A 20751-nucleotide genomic window follows, 5' to 3' on the forward strand; every position below is an offset into this window, starting at 1 on the left:
GGTGGGTAAAAAAATTTAACCCAGTCTGAACCCAAAAAAAACCCGCTAAAAAACCCGAATTCAAAACGCCCGCATGGGTTTTAAGTCTTGTGGGTAAATCCGAATGGGTTTTTAGTCTTCTGGGTAAACCTGTGGGTACCCAAATTTTGTGTCTTATGTGATGTATTTTTTATTTTACATTATATATTTTTGTGTCGTTAGCTTTTTGGTACCAAATGTGATATACATTATGTATTTTGTGTATTTTATTATATTTGTGACAATTTTAAATTCATCTAGTTTATCTTAATTATGAGTCTATAATAGAAACACCAAAAGCCAAATATTTGTTATTAGATCTGTAATTTAAGGCTGAAAATTAAGGGTCAGAGGTCTTTGTAATTTAAAATAATAATAATTTTAACGGTAGTTCATGATTCTTGTGAACATGTGCTCCAAAGTCATCACATAAAATTACTCTGGTAAGGTTCAATTTCAGTGTCGCATGTCATATTAAAACTGAGATTTTTTTTACCACTTGCACGAACATGAGAATAGATTCTATAATGGCTACAAAAAGTTCTATGAAGACAATAAAGTTATGCAATTTCTAAAATATTGTTCTATTTCAGAATGATAATGTTCAGAATTACATTGTCGAGAACAACACGCTGAAACCGATTATAGATGTTTTTGCTGCCGATGGTCACCGAGACAATCTGCTGAGTTCTGCTGTCTTAGCGCTTCTTGTGCACATATGCAAGGTTCCTAATTTTTCATCCTTTTCTCTTTCAGTTTTTAGGGGTGTTCCTCTGTACAGATTACTGTTTTGTGTGCAGAATAATGCAGTGTTGGCCAAATATGTAATTGGCACATTTTGGGACCAGTTAGCTTCATTTGAGCACCTGCCTTCCATCCAGGATTTCAAAACGGAATATGAGGTGGTATCATTCCTCGATCTAAACTCTTACTTTGAAAATTTTTCCTACAGTAATTGTAAACGCATATTTGTGGCTAAGTGTAGTTACAATTGACTTTAATTTTGTTTGAGCATAAAATAAATAACGCACAAGATTTGTTAACGGAGTTCGGTTTTTCTTACATCCCCGGGACCTAGTCCAGAACAAATTCACTAGAACAAGATAGCAATTACAACTGCATATGATACAAGCACTACTATGCCTATCATTCTTTTCTAGATGAATAAACCATCAAAAGATCTCTCTATCTTATTGATGGGGCGACACCACACATCTTGTGTGCATCTCTCAAAACTACCTTGAAGCGCGCAGGTCTTCATGAAGCGCCCTCTTGGTATTTATATCATTTGTCGAACCCCTAGAGTTGACAACTTTCCTATTATACAACAAATAGGAAATTGAGAACTTTCCTTTTTCTTTTTGGATAAGGAAAGTTTATCTCCATGATCTCATCTTGAATCTTCCATTCAAGATGTTCATCCAGCTCAGCAGCTGCCACTTGGCTTGTCCAAGTCGGTCTTAAGCTTATGTACTCAAACTCTTTAATTCAGCTTCTTGTACTACTTCCTGTATTAACGTCGGACTAATACAAGAACTGGTTCAGACGTTTGATACATCCTCTGATATATCTAACCTTTTTGGCTTGTCCAAGTTGTCCCAAACATTTGTTCTCCAACTCTTCAAAGTATTCTCACAACTTGGCTTCCTGTACTACTTGACGTACTACCTCATGTACTACTTCGGAACTTCACATATGTTCTTACTGCAATATTGTCAAGTAGTGCCTCAACATCTTTGTTAGTTCTGCTCATTGTCTTCACATACAGCAATAGTTGTTGTAGATGGAAGAAAATGACAACATGCAGATGTAAAGAGATGTTGAGATTAAACATCCCCGACAATAGATAGGATTTTTGGTATATCTTCTCTAATTTTTTTTTTGAGTATAGAAAGCTGTCCACAAAAAGAAGAAACTGTGAATAGCCACAATATATGTTTTGAAGACAATTTGATGGTCCGAGTCTCTGCAATTGCATTTTTGTAAAAAAAAAAAAAACGCAATCTTTAGTTGAAACTGTGGATTTTTACTTCTTGTAGTATCTTTTCCTCCACAAGTGAAGATAGAGAGGACCTAAAATCTAAGTATGGATGCTATCTTCGTAAATTTCCATAGTCTACGTTGGAGTTCTACGCCGCCTTCTCACTCTCTCTGTTTCTCTCAGATTGGCTCAATCTTCTCCATTAATTCCCCCCCCCCCCCCCTCCCAAACTTAACAAAGCACCATCCTTCAAGCATCCTCTTGGTGGTCTCTCGTTTCAAAACAAATTGTAAGTTTTCTCCACTTTCTTTTTTTTTTTTTTTTGTTAAAAGGCTTTCAATTAAAATGCATAAAAAAGTAATACAGGGATATGATTTGGAGATCATATAGTTTTTGAAAGTAAAGCAATGGAAGATTATACAATGAAGCGTATGCTAAAAAGAGAAAGATAATCCTCTAGCTATCCTATTTTTGGATCAATCATCTTCGACCACTGTGGCAACCACGTCCACGCTTGCCTCGTCCTCCGACCGTAATCCATTGATCTTGGAGTTTTTTGGGTAGGTTTGATTGTCCTTCCTCCTCGGGTACAAAGTTTCGTGTAGATCTTGGAATTGAGTAACTAGATCGGTAAAACCTAGTTTCGATTTCTCTGGATACAATCTCTAAGTTTTAGAATTTACGAATCAAATCTTATTGTCATGTTTTAGGTAGCGAAACCCAGTTTTTTTTTTTTTTTTAAATCCTCGCATCAAGTAGAAACCCTAATTTCGAATCCCTCTGATTAGGGCTAAAACCCTAAATCGTTTGGATTTGTGTTTGGATATGTGGATTTGTGTCTGTTTGTGTTTGGATTTGTGGGTTTGTGTTTGGATTTGTGGATTTGTGTCCTTTTGTGTTTGGATTTGTGGGTTTGTATCCCTTTGTCTTAAGAAATAGTGGGATTGATGTTCAATGCTAGGTGAACTTTTCTGAATCATTTTTTTCCTTGGAACATGATTTTGCTTGAGATTTTTGTACGAAATTGTTAATTACTTTTTTAAGTGTGATCTTTGTAAGAACAGAAGTAGGATTAAGATATGAGTAAAACCAATCTCTGTATGTGTCCTTGAATCTTAATCTGTATTTGTGTTTTTCATTTTCTCTCTTCAGATTCAGTGAAAAAAAAAATGGCTTTTTGCAATAAGCTAAGCCGTCTCGTGAGGCAGAGTGAGAACGCTTCCATGATTGGGTCTATCAGGTCTTTCTCTGCTGAGGCCACTCACCATAGATACCACCAGGAGACTCACAACTTTCTTGAGCCAGAAAGCTATATTGGTAGCTGGGAAGCTCCAAAGGATCCGAAAGATGCAAAGAGGAAGCTTGCACAGCTTAGGAGAGATTACGCAAAGAAAGTTACAGTGTATCGTAAAGAGTATATTCATGAGATTGAGATGCTTCGTGTTGAGAAGCAGGCTAAGGATGAGGCTAGGTTGTTGGCTGAACGAGCTGCGAATGAGGAGAGGAGACGGTTGAAGGCTGAGGCTGCTAAGGTTAGGGCTGAGGAACGTAAGATTGCTGATGAAGAGTTCAGGCAAACCCTGGTAAGTTCTCACTTTCTCTGTTCTCAATTCTTTTCTTCCTTGTATAGGAGCTATGATAGATGTTGAATAAATCAAGTTAGTTTAGTGTGAGATGATTCTTGGAGAAATGGGGAAAAGGGTTTGTCTGGATAAGATTCGTCTGGCATCTGGCGAAACAAAGTGTTGTTTCCTCTTGCAAATTTGGGAACTTTGCATAGTTATGGTTCAAGGTGTAGTAATATATAAAAGGGTGTTTGTGATTTGAAGAGAAAACTTTGGAGAAGAGCTTGGATAATCGTTGCTTAGAAGTGGAGATTTTTGTATGAATCATGTGATCATAATGGTCTCTCTAAAATAGCTATTGTTGTTCTGGTTACAGCTTTGGAATCTTGCCTGTATCAAACATAAGATAGGTTTCGATGCTTGCTCTTGATGCTTTCAGTGGGAATTCTTTTGAGGAAAGTGAAACTTATTGTAGTTAGTAGCTTCATATGTTCTAGCTGTAGGTAGATGAAACATTGTACACGCACACACGTACCAAAGTAGTATTCTCTGATTCATAAATTGATTCCACGTACTTATGTCTGCAAATTGATTGAGAAGATTACTTTCCCTGGTTAAATCTAGTTTGACTTCCTCATTTCTCTTGGTCACAGCCTTGGAGCAGTAATGGTTCATAGTGTTTTTCTTTCTAGTTGTCAAACCGATTCAAAACATGATGATTTATATAGACCTGTCTTTTGTGTATAATAAATTGTAGATGAAAGAAAGAGCGGAAAAGCTAGAGATCTGGAAGATGATGGGTATAAAAAGGGAAGAGAAGATCAAAGAGAGAAAGAAGCTACTACGTGAGCAGAGTTCATTGTGGATCGACCCAAAGGAACTGGAGAGGAAGATTACAGAAGCCTTAGTTGATACCATTGTTCTTTAAACCAAAAAACTTCTCTTCTTCTGAATCTTAGAATCACTTTAGTCCCTTTTGGTTTGCAGGCCAATTCAATCCCGCTGGCAACAGATGAGAATTGAGCATGACATGGTTGGATTCCATTTTCTGACTCTCTTCAGAGCTTTTGTTTGTGTTATGTAAAATAAAAGTTGTTGGGTTTTGTTTCCTTGAGTGGTTTGATTTTGGACTTGTTTGTGTTCATGTTGTTTTGTTTGTTTTCTTAATATCAAAAACAATAATTCACTGGTTGGTGTCTAAAAGCTAATAGTGGTTACTATATTTAGAGGTGAAGACACAAACGTAGTTATAACGGTCCACAGCTAAAAAACCTTAACCTGTTACATGTTTAGTTAGCATCATATCTAATAAGTGATGCCACATATTAGCATCCCTACTATTAAAAGAAAAGTCTTTTAACAAACTAACCTTTGTTTTGTAAAAACTTACAACTGACTGGAACAAGAAGAAGAAGAAGAAGAAGAAGAAATGTAGCATTGAAAGGTTCAAAATCAAGCTCAAGAAGATAATTTCCATTGGCACTGACTAAAAAGGTTGACACTTTATGCATCTAAGCAGAGAAATATACACACAAAAACTTTGCAACAAAAGGATTTACTTACTGGCCATTAACAAGCTCTTCCTTAAACCGAAGGTATTCAGAAATAGTTAAATGATCTACGCTCAGCTCGTACACATTCACACGGACATATTCCCTAACACCAGGTTTGGGACGAATAGCCAGCGCAACAAATGGAGGCAAAACTATGGCTTCCTGAATGCGAAAACTTATTGTGTATCACAATTCACATAAGTGTACCATCACTACAACTCAATATACCATTTAAATCTACCTTACACTATAGTCTACCAACTAAATATACCAAATTTCCCTATCATTTAATTGTACCCGATTTGTATACCATCAAACAACTGATAGACTTTCTTACATTTCCCCCTGTTTTTTTTTCATTAATGGTATTTTTCGTAATTGGGTTTTTTTGTTTACATTGGTTCAAGGGGTACGAAGGATACAAATCTTATTCTAGTATTTACCTACATTTTTGATCTCATCCTGTATTCTGTAATAAGGAAGCTTTTAACGCTAACTGACCATTATTATATTTGTAACATCATTGGAGGTAGAAAATAATGAAAAAGTTCTAGCACTAAAGTTTACTAAAAATAATATTATTATAATGGTAAGAGACTACATGAGTCTTTCACCACTGCAGATACTCCGGTCTTTCAAATTTCCCCCTAAAATGTATCAAGACACTACTTAATTAGTCTGGTATATATTAAAACCTACTACTAGCCACTAGGCTACTACTATCACGAGAGATGTCCATACCAGTAAACGCTGTAGGAGCCAGAAATGAGTTGGATAGAAATGGACATCTGTGTCATTGTCCGACACAATTGCTTTTAAACTGTATACGTAATCATGTCTCTTTATATACCTAACTAATATTCTTGGTTACAACAAAATCAAGTCAGTGTTTGAAAATCCTAAATGCGTTTGTCACAACAACAAAAATCAGAAGAATCCTGGATCCTCCGGTTTAAACATCTTCGGCATCTTCAAAGATGGATCATCAGGATCAATTATTGAAGACCCTCTTTGGTTCCCTAACACACCTCTCTTCGTATTAGCCGCGAACTTGGACGCTAATATCGTCGCACTCAAATTCTGATTGTTGCTGCTGTCCTCGTCACCGTTGTTACTACTCTCGGGCATGATCTCTTCGTATTCATAGTCTCCATCATCGTCATAATAGTAATCATCTCCTTCCTCTTGCCTTGCTAACTCCATTGCTAACTTCCTCTTCACGTATCGTCTCCACGCAGCTTGTATAAAACAAGTTCCCCATGCTCTCCATTGATGTGAGTAGTATCTGATCAGAGTCAAAATATAGAGATCAAGAAACCTAATAGCGTATCAAGCAAGAAACCTTTATTGCTTTTGAGACGATAAAAGAGTATTACCTGAAAGCATGTTGGAGTTTCTTGCTGTGGAGACGTCTGAATTGGTTAGCTACGAACTTCAAGTCCTCTGCTCGGAGAGCGAAAGCTTCTACTTCTGAGAGAGTCTTGACGGTTCTTGTGGACAATGGGAGATTAACAGTAATGACTGGCATTAAAGCCCAGGTTAAGAGCTCTTCACCACAGAAATCTCCGGGTCTAAGCGTGATGGAGTTAAAGAATCCTGACCGTCCTCCATCTGTAGTTGAACTCTCCATCTGACCCCTAATGATGAAAAGCATCTCATTTACAGGATCGCCTTCGCGTGTCACATATGTGTCTTTTGTGTTCAAGGATGGAACTAGACGCTCACATATCGCATCCAAGAGCTGGTCATCCATCTGCGCGAAGAACGGCACCTGAAAAATCAAATGAACGTAAAATTTAGGGTTTGTTACTTGAACTAAAAGTGATTAAAATGTGGTGTTTTCCTGGTGTGGCATACACGGCGAACAAGGGCAAGACAGAGATGTCGTTGGATCTGGCGACGAAGATCTAACGGTAGAGCCCGTAGAATGGCTTCTTCGTCGACTCCACGAGTTGTTAGCCATTTGTATTGGACGAATCGCCTTACACGCTCTTGTAACTCTTCTGGCAATTGCCTATGTCGCATCCATTCCTCTGTGTCTCTTCTTCTGACTCTCCATTCGTCTAACCTAGCCGTCGTCGATTGCAGATAGTTCTTCAAGAATTGGAGAAATCACTTAGACTCCATTAAAACCTATGGAAGGAGAGTGAAAATATTATATAAAATTTGATAAATTACCTGAACGTTTCCAATGAGATGAGAGAAGAAAACGAGACCCGCAACACAGATGAAACAACTGAATATAGTCTCACTACTCAGTGTACTCGCTGCAAGACTCTGTCCATAAGAACTACACAAACCAAATCAAAGATCAATAAGCAAATTGCTGGAGAAAACAAAAAAAACTGCTGCTTTATTTGATTCAAGACTGATGAATTTTAACCTAACCTGAGGTTACGGAGACCCCACCAAAGACAGTAGAAGTATTTATCAAAGAAAGGTGAAGAAGTTACGTCATTAGTGAACGCATCACCGAACATACCAAACTGGAAATGCTGGTCATCGTCATTGCGTGCATCACAGTTTGACAGAACCCGAGTGATCCGCATCCAAGCTTGTCTTCCTGGATCTTGCAACGATCCACAGTCTAGAAACAAGAGAGAACAAGATGGCGAATGCGTTGCGTTCATCTCTTTAGTGCATTCTCTTCTCCAGCATTCGTGTTGTCTCTGGATCGATAAAACGTACCAAACCGATCCAAGAACCTAAAAGGGAAACCAAGTTGTGAAACAGTCTTTTTAAGTCATGTGAAAAAGAAAAATGGTTTACTTACGTGGCTCACAAGCAAGTAGAGGACGAGATTGTAGGCTGCACCAGACCAGGCCGTTTTAGCTGCGACTCCGGTGGCTTTAATGATCCGTCGATTGAGAGGAAGCATGACGACGAAGCGAGGCACGTACTGTATCAGGACGATCAAGGAAAGCGTGTGGTTCTGATGTGCTGCGTATTTAAATTCTCCAGCATTTGGTATCACAAACCAAATCATCATCTGAGAAAAAATAGAAAGATTTCAATTTAAAGAACAGAACAGATCAATTTGTTTTTACGATTCCACCATTGTCACCTATCGGAACCCTAGAAAACAAAATTGAATTGAACCTGAGGAAGAGGAAGCGAGGCTGCAAGGTCGATGAAGAACTCAGATTTGAGGTAACGGACAGCGATTTCACGGCGATCCATGACGAGCTCTCCGCGACCAAAGACTCTAGATGATTTAGATACAAAGGCGGTTTTGAATTTGAGGAGAATGTGGATGAGGAAGGAGAGATCGGCTAGGGTTCGGCAAAAGGTGACGAGGATGCCGAAACGGATGTCGATGGACATACATGCGGTACCGGCTTGGACAATGGGGAGATAGAAGTAAAGAGGGTCGAGGAAGAGAGCGAGAAGGCAGGTGATGAGGAAGATGTGGTTCCATCTCGTGATTAGGTCACCGCCCGGGTCGAGGGTTTTGTGACGGAGCTCGGAGAAGATTGATCTACGGCGTTGGTTGTTAGGGTCGTTGTGGTGGTGACGGAGGGAAAATGCCGTCGGGAAATTGCGGAACCGTGCGGAGGTGTAGAGGTGGAGGTTGCTCATTTGGGGTTTGCGTGTGTTTCAAGTTATGGAAGGGAGAGATTTGTGGGAGTGAAAGAATGAGATGATGTTGGAGACAATTAAGGACAGGAGAAAGAGAGAGACTGTGTCTCTATGAAAACTTATTTTAGAAAACTTATTTTAGTTACAAGAAAAGTAAAATTATCGAGTAAATATTTAACAAATATTAAATATTATGTTTTAATTGTATTTTTTTTTCCTTTCAAATATTATGTTTGGAAACACCCATACAAAGAGAATACAGAGGCAAAAACAGAGAGAATTGGTTATGGCTTATGGGGATTTTTGTGGGAAGTGCCATTGTCACTGTGTATGGCAGATCCGGCAATATTCTCTTGGTTATGTGTTAAGCTTCTAACTAGTAAACTCCATGGATAAAAGCTTAACCTTAGGGAAACTCCATTAAACCTCCATTAACATGTAAATACAAACTCAAAAGGTTCAATAACTCTCAGATTACAAGATAGAAATGAAGAACAAAGTGAAAGAGGCAACCCTCGCTCACATCCCTCGGGTTCCTCTGTTCCCAAGCAGCCTCATGTCGGCTAACCCCTCACAACATTCATCATATCCTTCTCTTCCTAATAAACTTCTTATTTATAGCCTCCTAAGCAACTTGTCTCATCTCTCACGTGTGAAGTTTGTTGCACATGATCCCAGATAGATTTAGCCCTCCTCACACGTGTGACTTTCTCTTTTACAATTCAGTCCCTGCATCTAATCATTATGTCTTATAATATTTGTGTCAAATTAATAAAAAGGATGTGGTGTAGGTATATAGATATTTAGAAAAGATGTTTGTAATCTATGTTGCATGGAAACTCTTTTTGAGGTGCGTTTCTCGTTTCTGAAACGTTTCGGAAACGGAAACTCGTGGAAACTCGGAAACAAGTCACAGAAACACGATTCCTAAAAATCTCTGTTTGGAAACACGATGGAAACTCCGTTTCCGTTTTGGAAACGCGACGGAAACTCTTTTTTATAATTTCAAAATTTAAGAAATAAATAATTTGAAAATATAAGTATTCATGATACATATAATGAAAAACAAAATAATATAATTAGTAGCTTAAAAGTTAAAATCCCTAAATATATGGCGATGCTGGTCAAAAAATTGATTTTGAACGTTTATTTTTTTACAGTTTTATTTTTAACTAAATTATTTAATATTTCTGTTTTGAATTTGTGTTGTTTCAGATTTTTTTTAATATGGTTTTTATGTTTGGAGACTTATTATATCTATATATATATATAGATATATATATCTGTATAGATATATATACGTTTCCTACACGTTTCCATTATTTAATTTTTGAAAAAAAATCGTTTCCCGTTTCCGAAACGTTTCGTTTCCGCGTATCCGTTTCCGTTTCGATAGAACCTAGTTTGTAATCGAGATGTTTAAAACTAAATATGCATTTGAATATTACATATATGGATGGATAATTGGATTTTTTCGACTTAAATATGACTTAGTCTATGATAACTACAATATAATAATGTAGCCAATGGTTTCATTACAGCTAAAGACAGTTTCGTGTTGTCTAGTATATCTTACACCAGAAACCTTCAACTCTGTTTCGATCCTTTTGCAATGGAAATTGAACAAGTAGATCTTGAGCCAGCGACCACCTCCGATCCACTTGTCGGTAAGTCGTCTTGCGGTTCCTGCCTCCCCGGCTTCGGAGCCACCACCGTTAAACCCTCCTGGTGGCAGCGAATACACAGAAACCACCTTCAAGAGCCACGTTGGTGGGTACGGGCGTTTCTAAAGATCCGAGAGTGGTCGGAGATCGTAGCTGGACCACGGTGGAAGACTTTCATACGCAGATTTAATCGGGATCGACGCCAAGGCCGCGACTGGGACGATGGCGCCAAATTCCGATATGATCCTTTGAGTTACACCTTGAGTTTCGAAGATGAATACAAAGATGACGACAACGACGAAACTGGATTTGGTGGAGTCAGAAGCTTTTCCATGCGCTACGCTTCTGTCCCCGTTGATTCTAGTAATACCGACGATATCAGCGTTGTCGACGCCGTGAAATGATTGGCGATGCCTCTTGTCAGGACTAGTTCTACGATAGGCGTTTGAAAAGTCTCTCGCGTGAGTTGTGCGTTTCCTCCTTATTTATTTTGTTTAGTTTGATTTACTGTATTATTTTGTCGTTTAAACGTACTCCTCTTTCTATATGTCATCTAAATGTATCACGACTGTCTTATACCTATTTTGATTCTATAATTTTTCTGTCTTTACTAAGAAGGACGGTATATAATTTTTTTTGTTACATAGTTTCATTGTGTGTACAAAAGATTATGGTAAGTGACCGCTAGTTGCGTTTAACTGTATATTAAGTTAAGTTTTGTTGGATTTATATCCATGTAAGGTCTTTGTTGATGGTTTACTCTATATTTACTAGTAACTAGGAAGACAAAGTACTCAAGTATTGTCTCCTTGAAGCAACCCAAAAAAAAAAAAAAACCACCTATTTTGTTTATTAAACCGAACCATATTACTCTCTTCTCCTTCTCCGACCAAAACAAGATCTTTGACATAGACACTCTCTTTTCTACTACAATACGTTAGAACCTAGCCAAACCACCAGAGTCCTTGTTTACTGATTTACCCGCGTGAACGGAGCAGTTATTACTTATTACTGGTATTTCCCTCACGAGGAGATGAAGACAGAGCCACCACAAAATCTTGATTGCATTCAAGATACTGATGCGTGCCCATTGAGTAACACCTTCTTGGCACTCCCACCCCAATTTCACCTCTGACTTCATGCCGTTGGCTTTGACTTTGACTCCCGTTCGTGCTTTTGAATCTACCGAGACGAACAGACAAGACACTTTTCGATATAGATACTTTGCCTTCGTCCACTTGCTGATGCTCGGACAAGGGGGCGCCAGGAGTCTCTGCGTGGTTGAAGCAGAAGTTTGAGGTTGAGAGTGAGCATCTGCAGAGAGGGCAAGTAGAGTTGGAGAGAAGCCACATATCGATACAGTGAAGATGGAACGCGTGGCCACAGACTGGGAGTAGCCTGAGCTTATCCGCATCAAAAAACTCACTGAGACAGACGGCACAATCGAATGACTCTTTCAGACTCATAGTTACATCACCGTAAAGGAACACGGGAAGTGCATCAATAGCGGTCTGATCTAGACCAGAGTCGTGGAGGAAGAAGAGGTGTTGGAGCTGAGGGGAGGAGGAAGAAGAGGGATCTGAGTTGGGGTTGAAATTGGGAAATGGAAATAAACTTGAGGACTTGCGGAGAAATTTAAAGACCAAGTGGAGGACACCGAGAAAGATGATGATAAGAGCAAGAACAGAGATAACAAAACATAAAACAGAGATTATAGAGTTTGAAGATGAATCTTTCTGGTTCAGAAGAGCTATTGCCGCTTCAGATGAAGTTTTAGGTGAAAGAGCTTCTGCTCCATGGATTTCAGACAAAAGCATCCTACACATTTTTTTGTTTGAAGAGAAGAAACTGATTTGAGTTTAGCTCCGTGATCACTCGCTGTAAAAATATATAGTAATGAGATAAAAAAAGCTGATAGAGATTTCACACATGTACTGTCTAGTTTATTTCCAGATCAAGACACGCTTTAAAAGGCTTCTTATTGTCCCCCTCTTTATATGTTGGTGACTGATTCAACATGATTTTAAGCTAAACCATAATCACTATTGGCTAAAAAGACCACACAATGTGATTAGGATTTCACATTTAGAAGGTCAAGAACCGCAATAAGCTGGAAAAGAAAACATGATTATGATTAGGAAAACTACACTTATGGAAAACAAAATTTATCAGGCCCACCACCATTGTCTTCCACTTAGATGTTCTTAAATCATTAAACATAGCTTGCCTTCTAATACATAATCTATTCACTCCCACTCATTTGTTATTATATATCTTGAAAATGGAGTCTATGTATAATACTTTTGTGATGATGATTCACTGTCCCATTTTTCACAAAGGATCTTTTGGAAATGGTTTTCTGAGAATTTCCTCGAAACGCAAGCCATTTTTGAAAACTCAATCATAACCGTAAGCAAACTTAGCTATTGTGAAAGATGGTTTTCTGAGAATTTCCTCGAATCAATAATAACCAATTGATCAAGATACAACGATACCTTTTTTTAGTTCTTTAAATTATTCAAATCATGAAATGTGCCCCTTACAAGTTATGAATCCTAGCAAGACCACAGATTTCTACACTCAAAGCGAGAGAGCAGTGCACACACACCTTAGCCCGCAGATATACTGAAGAGTGCCATCTCAATTATGTGAAAACGTTTTTTTTAAAAACGAACAAGTAGTTGTATAGCTCATCATTTCTTCCAGGGGTTATCACCGTAGTAATAAGCGGTACCAACCATTAAAGCGACAGTAGCACCTTGGACGACCACCCTAGCTCTCATCAAAACCTGCCCCAACTGAGAATTGCCTCTTCTGAAACTAATCAGCCCAGCCGTAAGCACTCCCGCAGTCATAAGTGCGCCTACATGTTTAATTCACAAGAAAATTCATCAATTTTGAATGTCTTAACAGTATAGACCAAGACGACAGTATAAAGTTATAATCTTTGTCTCTGTCAACGTTTATAGAAACAGCAGAATCATGGCTTTGCTACTAGCTAAGGTCCAAGTAACAAATTCTTCATACAATTTGTGCCAAAGGAACAACCTTTAAAGATAATAATAAGCAAGGGGAACAACAATAAAGACTAGTTCAAGAAACTGATATCATCAAACAAATATGTTTTGCAGCTCCACAACATATCACTTACAAATATAGTTTATACAATCTCTCTCTATAGTTCTACCATCTACCATCATACTTGAGAGTCTCTAAAAAGACCACAAAAATCATACATACCGACACAAAAATTATAATCTCAATTACATAACTTGTTGTTAATCATTTCAGAGCCTATTGTTGGGGATCTCAAAAATTCTGAATTTCAACATTGATTCTGATTTTGAATCAAATTGTGTCCCAGAAACTAAAATCAACAGCAATCTTACAAAAAAAAAAATAAACATTTTGAAATCCAAAAAATTCAAAATTCAATTTTTGGTGAAAATGAGATGAAAAAAAAAAACACAAACCGAGAGGAACGAGAGGATTCCTGACACGCTTCTTCTCCTGGAACAGATCTTCCATGTCTGGTTCTACCGCACTCATCTTCTCCACAACCATCTATAATGCGAACCCAACCGCCCCAAAAAGAGAAACGAAACTAAGAGAGAGAGAGAGCGAAGTAAATTAAAAGCAGTCAGGCGTGCGTGGCCTTGTTCGTCACCAGAGACTGTGTGCGACGACGAGACGGGTCGGGTCTACGGTTCTGTGAAACGGGTCGGATTCGAGAGTGTTTGAAATGGTAAAAACCCAATATGGTATATAAAGAAGCCCACTGGGCTCGCTTCTGCATCCGCAAGAGCGATTTGTAATTAGAGATTTTTTTTCCGGCTAATCATGTACGTAATTCGCGTTATAAACGTCTCTCTCTCTTTTTATAAACAGAGAACAGATTCGAAGTATTTAGAAACAACGCCAAGTTTATACTTCCCATTGTATCTGAATATTTCGAACATGTTCTTTGTTTAATAAATGCTTTTAGTGGATAATATAAAAGAGAAGAATAGAGATCTTAATATACAAGACAAGAAACATCTTGGATATATAAAGCTTCTTGATGAGGAACTTAAACTTTCATTTATAGGTAAACTATTAGGTTCATCACAATTCACAGATTATATGTGCAACAGTTACAATATCATTAGAATATATCCCGAGATCAACATTTTTAACAAAAATTATAATACAATAATCAAATTTATTGTTATAATTGTTTAAAAAACTTATTTTGTTTGAGACAATATTTACTTTTAAAATTGCAATTGTTTGTTAAATCTATATATATCTTTTTAAATACTAATTATTTTAGAATATTACAGTATTTTTATTTTGATGTATATTATAATTTTATATTGTTTGTGGGTTATATTGGCATCATTATTTTGTGAATTAATTTAAATATTAATTATTATATTTTAATTATGAGCAAATAAACTTTATTATTTTATTAACCACATAATTTATTTTACCATGTGTAACATTAAAAACACACATTTTTCATCATAGATTGAGAAATATGTTTTCGTTTAAAAAAAATTCAAATCATAACATATGCAGAAACAAATCTACATATTTATTTATCATATATATGTATTTTATGATAATTTAAACAATTTCTAAATGAAATAAAAGAAAGATGATAAGATAAACATAAATTAAAATCTTAACAAAATCATCCAAATATAATTATTAAATTAATAATTTGGATAATTAGATATAAAATCATACTTTTAAAAATTCTGATTGGTTTACAATTTTTTAAAATTAATTAATAATTTTCGTCCATAATTAATTAGGGAAATAAAATATTTTTTTTGGAAACTAATAGTTATTTAAAAGATTTTGTTAGTCTTATATTTATACTACTTTTTTATCCTTACTAAAAAATTTAACATTTGCATTTAAAACCAATAAGTTTATAAGGTTTATAAGGTTAGTTTATCCTGACAATGTAATTTTTACATTTTATAAGGTTAGTTTTATATTTGTATTTCTAAATTAATATAATATGATGATCTAACTGATGGTTAACTATTAAGTTCATCAGGCATATTATGTGTATGTAACCACTAACCACTACTCTAAGCGAAAATATTGAAAATAAATCATAAACATATATTTATTTAGACCTACATATGCAATTATACGATACATGTAACTGATCTCAAGTTTGTTTTAATAGAAAAAACTAACCAATGCTCAAATCCAATAATGAACTGACTTTTGAAACAATAAAAACTAATAGCATAAAAGTTTTTATTTTAATTTATTTTGAAACTAAAATGTGTTTTTTTTTGTTACGGCAAATAGAAAAGGGTTTCTCTCCATCAAACTGTATTTTTTAACCAAAATAGCAAGAGCGAAAAAAAAACACATTATCCAAAAAAATTTATGATGTATTATTACCAAATTTTTATTAAGAAAAAAAACAAGTTACCATTTCTATGATATTCTTGTGTATTATGTATTATACATCATTTTGATAGACAAGGCAAACAAGTTAGTTTAAAATTGTGAATTATTGGTTTAAATCTCTTTCAGTTCTTGAAATATATATAAGTCAGTTACTATAATAATAGATAAAAGTTTCCTTATTACAGGATTAGATCAAAAATGTTGGTAATTACTAGAAAAAGTTGTGTATCCTACGTACCCCTTGAAGCAATGTAAACAAAAAACTCAATTACGAAAAATGCCATTAATGAAAAAAAAACATTGGGAAGTGTAAGAAAGTCTATCAGTTCTTTGATGGTATACAAATGCGGTACAAAAAAATGGTAAGAAAAGTTGGTATATTTAGTTGGTCGACTATATTGTAAGGTAGATTTAAATGGTATATTGACTTGTAGTGATGGTACACTTATGTGAATAGTAGATTAGTAAGATATATATATATATATATATATATATATATATATATATATGATGTTAGATTAACTTGGTAGAGCAATTTGTCTTTGATGATAGACTTAGTTCTTGAGCGGGTAGATTGATAGACTTAATATGTAGGCAAGATATTTATGGTAGAGTAATTACCTGTTGCAATAGATATAAGTGATAGACTTAGTGCTTAGTAGATATTTTTGGTATACTAACATAGCTATCTGACAGATTTATAAAAGTGTACCGGTAGACTTACAATTTGTAGTAGAGAAAGTGATAGTTATGGTAGATTAAGTAGCGGTTACGTAGTTACGATAGACTTATATGTAGTTACAATAGATTTATGAAAACTATTTGTAGTTATGGTAGACTATTTCGATAGACGTAAGTCTTACTAGAATAATACTAATTTTATTAGAGATATTAAAAAGCCAGTATAGAGTTGTGATAGACTAGAGGTGTCAAGCATGATCTAAATATTAAGCCCGTTAAAAAGCGGGCCTTGCAAACCTAGCCCAAACGGATTGCGGGTTTTAGCGGGTTGGCGGGTCGGCCCGCGGTCTTCAAATATTAAATAAAAATAAATATTTAATATAGATACATAACTATTTTTATATAATTTTAATTATATATATTTTAAAAGTATGTGGTAACACAAATAATTTAATGTAAAAAAATTAAAACATCTATAAAAAATTAATATAAACATTGATTTTATTTAAAATTGTTTTTAAAAATTATTATTTATAATTTTTACTTTATTTTAATATATTTTTTATTAATTTTATTTTCTTTTTTAATATATTATTTAGGCCCGCGTGCCAGCCTGCTAACCCGCTGGGCTTAGCGGGGCGGGCCTGGACATAACTTTTATATCCGCGGGCTTAGCGGGCCGGCCCGTTACGGTCCAAAAAATAGAAATTGCCCGCAGCGGACGGCCCATATGGACGCAGGCTGGCCCGTTTGACACCTCTAGTTATAGACTTATGTGGGAACCTTTATGAGATTTTAAACTTGTATCATCTGAAACTGCTTCTTGATCTTTTCTTGATCAATCTTTTTCTACTTCTGTAGCCAGTATAGTTCTTTTCTTGATCAATCGTTTTCTACTTCTGTAGCTAAACACGTTAGCTTCTCAGTTCCCGATATCCTTCTTTTAGTGACGGAAATGCAAGATATTGTTTTGGTATGTGGGAGGTGGAGGGTAGACAAAAAGTGATGGTTATTTGATGTTGATAATAACAAAGGTTGCAGGATCATCAATGCTGATATGGAAACGAAGTTTGAAGATTTTGCTGCTATGGTGTTCGACGACTTTGGTTTATGTGAAGCAACTACTAGAATACAGCTGAGCTATATGTTAGAAATATTTAAAAAAAGTTGAAGTGATATCCCACCGGTGTTTGTTAATAATGATCTGCAGTTTCAAATTTATCTCAGACAGTGCAGAGGTGAACCCGTCCGGCTATGTGTTCAGAGTGAAGAAAAATGTCGTGAAACCTTGTTCGAGGAAGTTTATCCGAACACCACGGAGGGTAAGGCCAAAACTCCAGAAGTCGTTGTAGATGATTTCGTTGCAAAGGCAGAGGAATTGGGAAAGAAAGATGGAGAGTATGAGAGTCGGAAGGTTGACAGTGAAGTTAACGGAGGAAAGGATGTACAAGACGAAGTAGAAGATGACGAGGAGAACAGTAGATTTGATTACTGTGACGATAGCGATGGCGCAAGTTCTGGGGATGAAGACTATCGTCTGTACTCCAATTTCGCACCGGATGGAGGAGATGAATCATTGGACGACGGAGTTGGTGGGGGGTGTTGTACAAAGGAAAATGTGTTTAAAACAGAATCAAAGTCCCTTACCCGCAACACTAAGTCTGCTATTGAGAAGGAGGTTCGGAAAATAGAAATCGGAGTTAGTGATTTAGCGATAGGGCAAAATTATGAAAGCAAAGCCTCGTTGGTGGCAAGATTGAAGGTTCTATGTGTATTAGAGAAATTTGATTATAATGTTCGTGAATCAAGACCCCGTTTGCTAATCGTTGAGTGTTGGGTAAGAGGTTGTAAATGGAGACTACGAGCTTCAATAATTGGGGATTCTATGGTGTTTCATATTCGCAAATATTGTGGTCAACATACATGCTCTGTTACGGAACGATCAGCCTGTACCCGTAATGCTACACCACCAATCCTAGCTCATTTATACAAGGATTCTGTTGGGGGTATCGGAGGTTCGGTTCTGCCAAACTTGTGGGAGAAGGGCTGAACCTACGCTATGGTATACAGGTGGGAGTCAGAAATATTTATAACATAATGCAGTTTTATTTTGTATGGGGTACAGATCATTGGACGATTTGGATGTATAGGATGAACTAATATGTAAAGGTGTACGTTTTGTTGTCATTCACAGACAGTGTTGCTATAATTGTATGGGGTACATTTAATAACAAATTGTAATAGGGTACAGAGCGTATAGATATAATTGTCTATAGACTTATTGACGACATAGTTGGAATAATAACAACTCGTGAATTGTAGTAGTGGATGCTTATTTTTTTTTTCCAGATTAGTTGTTGATTTTTATGGGGTTCACTACACATATATAGAATTCGGGTCCACTGGATGTTCTTCAATGCTAATGTGTTTTACTGAACACTTTCATATACCAGCTTGGCTACTGGAAGGCACATCGTACACTTATAAAGGCGCGAGAATATGTTAGGGGTACACCTGAAAGTGGATACGCTGAATTACCTTCATATTTATACAGGTTTAGGTGTTCTAATCTCGGGACCCTAACGAGACTGCTCGTTGATGCGGAAGATAGATTCAAGTATGTTTTCATTGCGATTGCTCGTTGCATTCAAGGATTCAAGTATATGCAAAAAGTTGTTGTTGTTGATGGAACATTTATGAAGGGTGAATACAAAGGGACTCTACTCATAGCAACAACACAAGATGGGAATTTTAATATATTTCCTTTGGCCTATGCGGTTGTTGATACAGAGAACGACGAGTCTTGGGAATGGTTCTTCACGCAATTGAGTTGTGTAATTCCTGATGATGAAGGTCTTGCACTGATATCTTACCGTCATAAATCTATAGGTAAAGCTATCGGTAAAATATACCCCAGGGCCAGTCGTGGAATCTGCACTTATCATCTTCACAAGAATATTATTCAGAGGTTTAGCGGAAGTGAAACATTCCGGCTCGTTAAAAAAGCAGTTGCAGCCTACTGTGTAGTTGATTTCAATCAATTCTTCCAGCAAATTCAAGAATCGAATCCGCAGCTGCATGCATACTTGGTGCGTGCAGATGTATGCAAGTGGAGCAGGGCTCACTTTTCTGGTGATAGGTACAACTTCACTACAAGCAACATTGCAGAATTGATAAATAAAGTATTGAGTCCCGCGAGAGCGTATCCCATTGTGGAGTTACTAGAAGCGGTTCGGAATATGTTGACACGTTGGTTTGTCATTAGGAGAAAACAAGCTGCCGCAATGCCAAATGTACTCACGAAAGGAGTGGAGAACCTGTTAAAGGTATCAGATTCATTAACATATCCATAGAGATATATGTTCTTTAAGGGTACACTTAGTTGGGTGATATTGTATTTGTTCAAACTATAAAATGTTAGTGGAAATATTCAGTTGCTTCTTTGGGTTATTAACATTTAGGCATTCTCATTCATTTTCTTACAGGAACGTATTGAAGAGGCAAGGCGTCTAAATGTCCAAGAAATAGATGAACATCAGTTTGAAGTAAGTGGAGGTACCTCTTTGCATGTCGTCAATCTGATATATAATAGGTGTTCATGTAGGCGTTTTGATCTAGAGAGGATTCCATGCGTACATGCCATCACAGCCGCCGAGAAGGCTAACCTATCTCGTATACACCAGTGTCATTCATACTTTCGTAAAGACTACCTCTGCACTGGTTATGAGAAATCGATAATGCTGAGTGATGAATCCTGCATCGTTCCTACTAAAGATAGAGAGTACAAATGTAAAACGCCTTTCGTAAGGAATCCTCTAGGAAGGCCAAAGATGTCCAGAATGAAGTCTTTCCACGAGGTGGCGTTTGAGGCGAAATGGCCCCGTAAACAGCATGCTTGTTCTCAATGTCAACATGTTGGCCACAACCATACAACATGTCCAGGTAATATGTAAGGCAGGGGCGACCGCTTTTTTTGATTAGAACCTGTTTAGTTCGGTTCACTATGCAAATTGTTAAGTACGTTTCAGTATGGTACGTTAAGTACGTTTCAATATGGTTCAGCGAGAACTCATAATTTATCTTTTTGTATGTGGGGAGCAGCACCTCTTATCATCTTGTAGTAAATGAAACGTAACTAAGTTTTAGTGGTGTGATGATACTACTCGTCATTCCTAAGTACCACCATTTATGTTGGAAGCTTATTTGTAACATGTTAAGTTGGAAACAAACGGAATATTTAGGTATGTTTGGTTTTGCTATTTGTAACTATGTGAGTATGTGAGAGATGTCAG

The 20751-nt window shown here is 36.6% G+C and overlaps 5 protein-coding genes and 1 pseudogene across 8 annotated transcripts; 2 read left to right on the forward strand and 4 right to left on the reverse strand.

Moving 5' to 3' along the window:
- The first annotated feature begins 1739 nt into the window (after positions 1-1739).
- Positions 1740-4750, forward strand: LOC104791010 (uncharacterized). Of its 4 annotated transcripts, none has more exons than XM_087453068.1 (4): positions 1740-2288; positions 2366-2559; positions 3152-3582; positions 4322-4750. In XM_087453068.1, the coding sequence occupies exons 3-4, from the start codon at positions 3169-3171 to the stop codon at positions 4490-4492; spliced, it is 585 nt and encodes a 194-aa protein (XP_087309194.1). In that variant the 5' UTR covers positions 1740-2288; positions 2366-2559; positions 3152-3168; the 3' UTR covers positions 4493-4750. The 4 variants fall into 4 exon arrangements, with proteins under 4 accessions (XP_087309194.1, XP_087309197.1, XP_087309195.1 ...); XM_087453069.1 differs by having other exon boundaries at positions 1908-2288; positions 2390-2559; XM_087453070.1 differs by having other exon boundaries at positions 1936-2288; positions 2358-2559.
- A 178-nt stretch (positions 4751-4928) lies between these two features.
- LOC147942628 (sucrose synthase 2-like) lies at positions 4929-5404 on the reverse strand. The gene is made up of 4 exons (XM_087456139.1): positions 5389-5404; positions 5325-5329; positions 5128-5279; positions 4929-5046 (listed from the first exon to the last, which is right to left on the reverse strand). Exons 1-4 carry the CDS (start codon positions 5402-5404, stop codon positions 4929-4931), a joined length of 291 nt encoding a protein of 96 aa, XP_087312265.1.
- Positions 5405-5887: 483 nt separating this feature from the next.
- LOC104791011 (putative cyclic nucleotide-gated ion channel 16) lies at positions 5888-8807 on the reverse strand. The gene is made up of 7 exons (XM_010516810.3): positions 8217-8807; positions 7891-8106; positions 7506-7822; positions 7296-7407; positions 6975-7211; positions 6494-6888; positions 5888-6402 (listed from the first exon to the last, which is right to left on the reverse strand). The coding sequence occupies exons 1-7, from the start codon at positions 8694-8696 to the stop codon at positions 6045-6047; spliced, it is 2115 nt and encodes a 704-aa protein (XP_010515112.1). The 5' UTR covers positions 8697-8807; the 3' UTR covers positions 5888-6044.
- A 1397-nt stretch (positions 8808-10204) lies between these two features.
- On the forward strand, positions 10205-10990 carry LOC104791013 (uncharacterized). The gene has a single exon (XM_010516811.3). The coding sequence runs from the start codon at positions 10309-10311 to the stop codon at positions 10762-10764; it is 456 nt and encodes a 151-aa protein (XP_010515113.1). The 5' UTR covers positions 10205-10308; the 3' UTR covers positions 10765-10990.
- Positions 10991-11187: 197 nt separating this feature from the next.
- On the reverse strand, positions 11188-12313 carry LOC147942629 (RING-H2 finger protein ATL48 pseudogene; annotated as a pseudogene).
- Positions 12314-12799: 486 nt separating this feature from the next.
- Positions 12800-14009, reverse strand: LOC104791014 (RING-H2 finger protein ATL48). Its single transcript, XM_010516812.3, has 2 exons — positions 13834-14009; positions 12800-13223 (listed from the first exon to the last, which is right to left on the reverse strand). Exons 1-2 carry the CDS (start codon positions 13922-13924, stop codon positions 13054-13056), a joined length of 261 nt encoding a protein of 86 aa, XP_010515114.2. The 5' UTR covers positions 13925-14009; the 3' UTR covers positions 12800-13053.
- Positions 14010-20751: the final 6742 nt, after the last annotated feature.

Source organism: Camelina sativa, chromosome 6 (genome assembly GCF_030686135.1).
Source record: "Camelina sativa cultivar CO46 ecotype springtype chromosome 6, ASM3068613v1".
NCBI lineage: Eukaryota > Viridiplantae > Streptophyta > Magnoliopsida > Brassicales > Brassicaceae > Camelina > Camelina sativa.

Coding starts and splice junctions, on each gene's coding strand:
- LOC104791013 (XM_010516811.3), top strand. CDS start 10,309: ATGGAAATTGAACAAGTAGATCTTGAGCCAGCGACCACCTCCGATCCA.
- LOC104791014 (XM_010516812.3), bottom strand. CDS start 13,924: ATGGTTGTGGAGAAGATGAGTGCGGTAGAACCAGACATGGAAGATCTG. Junction 13,224..13,833: donor GAATCCTCTCGTTCCTCTCG/GTTTGTGTTTTT, acceptor TTAAACATGTAG/GCGCACTTATGACTGCGGGA.
- LOC104791011 (XM_010516810.3), bottom strand. CDS start 8,696: ATGAGCAACCTCCACCTCTACACCTCCGCACGGTTCCGCAATTTCCCG. Junction 8,107..8,216: donor CCTCGCTTCCTCTTCCTCAG/GTTCAATTCAAT, acceptor ATTTTTTCTCAG/ATGATGATTTGGTTTGTGAT. Junction 6,403..6,493: donor AAACTCCAACATGCTTTCAG/GTAATACTCTTT, acceptor GACTCTGATCAG/ATACTACTCACATCAATGGA.
- LOC104791010 (XM_087453071.1), top strand. CDS start 2,105: ATGGATGCTATCTTCGTAAATTTCCATAGTCTACGTTGGAGTTCTACG. Junction 2,289..3,151: donor CTCTCGTTTCAAAACAAATT/GTAAGTTTTCTC, acceptor TTCTCTCTTCAG/ATTCAGTGAAAAAAAAAATG. Junction 3,583..4,321: donor AAGAGTTCAGGCAAACCCTG/GTAAGTTCTCAC, acceptor AATAAATTGTAG/ATGAAAGAAAGAGCGGAAAA.
- LOC147942628 (XM_087456139.1), bottom strand. Junction 5,047..5,127: donor GAAGAGCTTGTTAATGGCCA/GTAAGTAAATCC, acceptor CTTTTTAGTCAG/TGCCAATGGAAATTATCTTC.